We start from the raw sequence: 6000 nt of genomic DNA, 5'->3' as shown, positions 1-6000 counted from the left end.
CCGTGAACTCAGCGACCTGGAGAGCGGGCGGGGTATGACACATCTCTGTTTTATTTAAAGAGGCCGCTTCAAAACAGGTTGCTTACAGACGCACATCAGAAAAGGGGCCTGTGGAGCTATAATAATGAGGAATTCAGACCCAAGCATGGCAGTTATGCTTACATAGACCACAAATGTATGATTTATATGTAAAAATTAAAGATTTAAGAGCATGATATGTACCCTTTAAGCTGAATGTAATATGCTTTACTAATTGAACCTTTATAAATAAAGGCTGATTTATACGTTTTATCACAGCGCTTGCGTCCGCGTAGAATTGATACGTTGTTACAATCTTGGAGAGGTGCACGTCAGGGTACGCCCGCAACACACAGCCTACGACGAAGCTATGTCGAGAGGTCAACGCAGAAATAAATTGGGCTTTAGTTCCACAACCCCACAAAAATATACAATAAACAATTAATTTGTTGTTTTATTAATATGAGGCAATCATAAATAATTTAGCTTTTGCTTTATCTGCATCCTTGGTGAAATAAATATTGAACTGCCTCAAGCAAAGTAAAAGTATCAAGTCTCTAATTTAGCAAAACTGCTTTGATTCAGTCTTTACGCTAACATCATCCAAGAGTCAAAACACATCAAACACATATCCCCATGAGTGACTGTTCTTTAATATGAATATTACAGTAATAGTGTTCAAAAAAGTTATTTTCATAACTTCACAACTTTAAACAAACAATGAAGAAACAGAAACAACCAAATAAAGACAAAACTGGATTTCAAAATAGCACTGAAAAGAAAAGAATTTTGTTTTTTGACTACAGTATTTAAAGACTGCTAATAATTCCCTCATCCTAAAAAATAAGTAGAATTAAGTAGTATCTTTGCACATTTGCCACTTTTACACTGCATTGATTGTCACATAACATCATTCAAAATATGTTTTCTGATTAAGTTTTGTTCTGCTTTTTTAAAAAGTGCAATACTAAAACAGCAGACGAACACCAATACACCTCATGTTACTGCAGACATCTCGACCTGGGCCATGTTCCCATAATAACATTGTCATGTGTACCGTGAACCTGCCTGCCCTCCTGCTGACCTTTGCGTCCCCTGTGCAGGCCGGGCGTCAGCGTCAGGTTGGTGAGGTCCACTAGTTCCCTCTTGTGAGAGAGCAGTGTCACCATGTGGTCGAGTTTGGAGCGAATGGAGCTGTAGTGGTGCTGTCGTTCTTTAGTGATCTTGAGGAAGCATTCCCTCAGGTTGGCGTCTTGAGGGGCAAGACAGACAGGTGGGTGACAGTCCACCTCCTGAAAGTTGCAAGCGGACGACGCACTGGGGTTGACCTGGTTGCTGCTGGACGAGGTGTGCGATTTGGGGCTTGAGCTCTGAGGCTTGTTGTCGGCGCATGTCTGCACACTCGTGTCTACGGTGTGGCAGGTCGTTTGTGTTGAGATGTGGCAGGAAGGTACAGGGAGAGAGATCATCACATCGACTGTCTGAGTCGGAGTAGTAACATTCGTTGCCGGCAAACAAGGACGGTCATCCGAGGCGAGCGCTTCCTCTCTGAGTTCTTGCTCAATCCAGTCTTCACCTACAGTGGAAGTATCAGAAACTGGGTTACTCTTTCTGTCTCGATCTTCAATGTCTTTATTCATCTGTTGGATCTCTGGGGTATGAAGTCTGGCTGGAGTGCTCGTCAGACATTCTGGTTGAGGCTTTGTTGTTCGTGCCAAGAAGGAGGGAGGCGTTCCAGGTGGTTTGAGGACAAGATGGTCATATAAAACGCTGCTTCTGGCACTAGAGGGGGCTCTTGTATTCTGAGGCAGCGGTAGGGACTGAGCATAGAGGATGCGGAACTCTTCATCAAATTTTTCTGTTATCTGGCCAGATAACTCAATAAGGTTGCTGCTGTTGAGTTTGCCATCTGTCCAGTTAAACCTGTAGATAAAAGAAAGTGCCATTTAGCCTCGACTATTATTTACTGATTGTCTGACAAAGATAAACTGTATTAATTTTCTGCAAAATATTTCATGGTCATTTCTTTTTAATCATTGATTGTACAATGTCACACCCACACAAAATGAAAACAGAAATCATTTTGAACAACACAAAGAAAGTGAAAGTTTCAACAATGAGACATTTCTTATAAATATATTTGAAATATATTGTTTTGTGTTGCACAGAAGAAAGAAAGCCATACATGCGTTTTCATGTATACATGTCCTAATACCTATATGAACCTGTAGCCACTCTGTTCCCATCAATCAGCATGAAACGCTCATGAACTTTTCCAGTGATCCGAGCACCTGATCTCATGTAGTAGGTAGAGCCTGTTATGGTCCGTACTTTCATTTGCTAACAAAAAAAAATAAAAAAATGTGAAATATATTTAAATATGAAAACAATATTTAATTTAACAGATAATAATGAGATTACAAAGTGGAATAGCTTTAAGTTGTAAACTCATACCAGCAGTTCATCAAGCTGTACACGAAGGTTTTTACACATCTGTAAGAATGGCTGGACAGAAGACTGGTCTAAAAGAATATAGACAGGAATTCTGCGGTGTGTGCAAGCTTCCTGCAGGTCATGGAAGATATCCAGGTCTGTCAAGGAGTCTGTCACAACGGCAATCACCTTAGGATAAAAATCACTTATTATTAATCAGATATTAACAAAGCATTACTATTACAGCTATACTATTACAGCTTAGAGCTTCGGCATCACTGAACTCGATGTTCTAGCTCATTCGTATGATTGTCATGACTGAACAGCCGCTGGCTACACACCTTGATGATTTTTATTACATTTGGCCTTTAAGTACATGCAAGCTGGAACAGATCCAGACTGCCTGGAGGTATAACCTCAATACATTCAGCTCAAAACCCCCTTCAGTTCAAGGACTGAAGAGCCTGTTGTGGCACCTCCAAGTTCAGACCCTTTTAGAGGTAACAGTTCTGTGCGATAGACGCTTCAGCACATTCTTGCCATTCCACACTTAAGATCCAGAGCACAAACTTACCCTCCCATCACCTGAAAACCTAATCTTTGACTAAAACAACTGAAATAAGTTGGGGTTTTTTCCCCAAGACGGATTGTTTATATATATATATATATAAATTAAATCCTCTTAAAAGTTTAAGCAGGGAAATCTGAGAACAAATACATTTCCCATATTATTTACAATAAATAAATAAAAGTAAAGACTTGTTATTATGAAAATACATTTGTACATCCCTTATAAATTACTAGTATCTATTTTAATCAATCTTATTTTCCATTTTACGAGTATAGCTATTCGTTACCACTGTTATAAGTAAGTACACGACTACTATAGTGCATATTCAATAAGAACTAAGAAAAATGGGGTAACGCTTCCTTTTACAGTCCAGTTACCCATGTAAATACTATGTACTTATTTTAGTAACTGCAATTACTGGGTAATAACTAGTACTAACCCTGAACCTACCCCTGTTCCATGTACTTACCCTATATTAACCAGTACTTTCTAGGTAAGTACACTAAGTACTGTACCGTAAAAGGAAGCATTACCAAAAATGGAATATAGTAACTAAATATTTACTAATATAAAATAGGTCCCAGCAACAATTGGAACACATTGCAAAAGTTGCACCACAGATCTGTTCAGAATTTTGGTAAATTTAAATGTTACCAGTTACATTGGAATAGTTACTTGTCACTAATAGGGATATAACTAGTAGCCTAGTAAAAAAAGAATAAGAAGAATAAGTACATTTAGAATGATAGTAACTATTTGATTATTGTCATTTCCGAATGAAGGCCTTCAAGTAACAAATATAGGCTACTTCAAAGTTTTAATGATTAAATGTTAAACCTTGTCATAGCACAAGGAAGAACAAATTAATTATTGCTACAGATGAATTACGTAACAGTATCTTGGTGGCTCATATACAACTTTTTTAACAGTCCGGGCCAAGCAATACCTCCTTTGCATTTTTTATCATCCTCCTGGCCGCTTCTTTGCAGCTATAAATGCAGTCTCCATAACACGGCTGGAAGTAGGCGACAGCACGCGTTACTCCCCGGAACGACCCTGTAGTGAACGCTGGCCAGCCATTCTCTAAAACTGGGGGCTCAATGTCAGAGACCTCGGGGAAATAAGTGACAGAAGAGCAGTCCAGTGTGCCAGATTGGTCCAAATGAGAATCGTCTCCGATCGAAGAGAGTGATTTGGGCACAACAGAAGCGCGTGAAATCCGCCTGATCTCTTCGTCGGAGAGAAAGTTAGGGATTCTCTCTTTCTGCAGGAATCCCATAAAGGAATCGACTCCGCCAGCGACCAGCTCCTCCAGAGCGAGTCGGTGTCTCTCATTGTAAAGTTCTTTAACGTTTATATCCTGGCTTGGTCGTCTTGGTGTCCGCCAGCCCGGCGAATCTTCAAGACACTGGGATAGAGCCATAACTGAAAGTTTATTAATCACTAACGTTTCCTAAATTCAATTATACTCTCTGGCTCGGACACCTGTATTCTGTACTTTCAGAGAGGACCAATCCCATCCCATCCCACCGCCAGACAGCCATTGGTCGCTACATTGTTGCCAGTCGAGTTGTTGCGTCACGTGTCCACCAAGAAAGAACGCCATTGGACAATCTGCTCTGCGCCTATTGGCTAAGAGTTTGAATTCGGAGGCAAACAAAGGGGGCGTGTGTTGTGATTCTCCCCGTCAAATGTGAAATATTTACGAGGGTGTGGTGTTCGGAAACGTACGGCCTCATAAAATACAGGTAATGATACTCCTTATAAATGCCCTCATCCATAATTCTCATTGTTAAAGTAACTCGTTATTTTAACTTAAAAAATTAGATAAGTTATTCAGCACTAATATTACTGAATATGCATGCTTTATTATACATTTTAACAATATTAATGTTATTAATAAATAATAATTTATTGTTCGTTTATTTTTTAAAAAGTATAAAGCTACAATATACCCAAGCACCAATATATATTGGAGTGTAATATTGCCAAGGGTGATCACTATTGAGGAAGTTGTCAGTCTGATAATAAACAGGCTTTTGAGCAAAATTAAAATTGTAAAGAAATTCTGGGAAAAAAAAATTATATTTAATTTTGAAGCATTTAAAATACATGACTCGTCCCAACTTGGCACTTATTAAATTAGTCCTGAGAACAGTTTATCACTGCATGCCTTTCAATAGTTTATTTCATAATATAGGTGACCCTTTCTTGATTGTATTGTGATTTCATGTTCACTTGATTATTCAACCGATATAGCAAGAAATATGACAAATATTGTATTTTTTTGTTGTTGACAAAATTCATGAAAAAAAAATTAACAAACAAACAAAACCAGTGCTAGAAAAAAACATATTTATAGCAAAAACATTTTTATTACTGAGATATAGTAGGCTAATTGTGACAACTAACCCCAGTGTTCTCTATATAAGAAAGTTATAATGTCCACCATGCATTCACACTGAAAAATAAAAAATAAAAGTTCGAGCTTAATGAAGGAAAAGCCCAAACCGCATGGCAACCGTCTCGTAATGGACAGTAGGTGTTTTCGTGCTTTATCCAATCAGATTCATCTCTGCCTGTACTGTCAAAAAAGCTGTACGTCTGAAGGTGTAATTGCCAGTGTGGCGTGAGGGGGAGCCCCTGGATAGCAGGTCTACCACCACGTCCTAGAAAAGAAAAGTAGAGACTTTGAAACATTATACGAATTTTCTGTGCCCTCATACAAATACTGAGTTTCACACAACCTGTTGATAATAGACAGGATGGTGTTGGTTGCACTCATGGTTGACTATAGGTTATCAGTTCAGGGAGCAGTATATGGGAACTGTCAGATTTACTTTCACCTTATATGACCCTCTCAAAATATATTGTAATCAGTGTTTCTGAAACTGTTCATGATTTTAGTGGTAAATCTGGCAGAACCAAGGACACATTTGCATTTCACATTCATTTCCCCTATGTTATGTGCCAATAGC

General features: G+C 38.6%; 1 protein-coding gene across 1 annotated transcript; it reads right to left on the bottom strand.

Moving 5' to 3' along the window:
- Positions 1–649: 649 nt before the first annotated feature.
- sack1d (scaffolding CK1 anchoring protein D) lies at positions 650–4550 on the bottom strand. Its single transcript, XM_039674029.2, has 4 exons — positions 3969–4550; positions 2473–2640; positions 2234–2358; positions 650–1941 (listed from the first exon to the last, which is right to left on the bottom strand). The coding sequence occupies exons 1-4, from the start codon at positions 4443–4445 to the stop codon at positions 1020–1022; spliced, it is 1692 nt and encodes a 563-aa protein (XP_039529963.1). The 5' UTR covers positions 4446–4550; the 3' UTR covers positions 650–1019.
- Between the last annotated feature and the right edge of the window lie 1450 nt (positions 4551–6000).

The sequence above is a fragment of the Pimephales promelas genome, chromosome 21, assembly GCF_988280905.1.
Source record: "Pimephales promelas chromosome 21, fPimPro1.hap1.1, whole genome shotgun sequence".
Classification (NCBI taxonomy): Eukaryota; Metazoa; Chordata; class Actinopteri; order Cypriniformes; family Leuciscidae; genus Pimephales; species Pimephales promelas.
Note: the sequence above shows the minus strand (reverse complement) of the source record. Positions and strands in the feature narration are given on the sequence as shown.

What these genes read in the sequence shown, in the direction of transcription:
- sack1d (XM_039674029.2), bottom strand. Translation starts at nt 4,445, where the DNA reads ATGGCTCTATCCCAGTGTCTTGAAGATTCGCCGGGCTGGCGGACACCA. An exon ending in TACAGCTTGATGAACTGCTG is followed by an intron (nt 2,359 to 2,472) that starts GTATGAGTTTAC and finishes TTTTTTTGTTAG; the next exon opens with CAAATGAAAGTACGGACCAT. An exon ending in GTGGCTACAGGTTCATATAG is followed by an intron (nt 1,942 to 2,233) that starts GTATTAGGACAT and finishes TTTTATCTACAG; the next exon opens with GTTTAACTGGACAGATGGCA.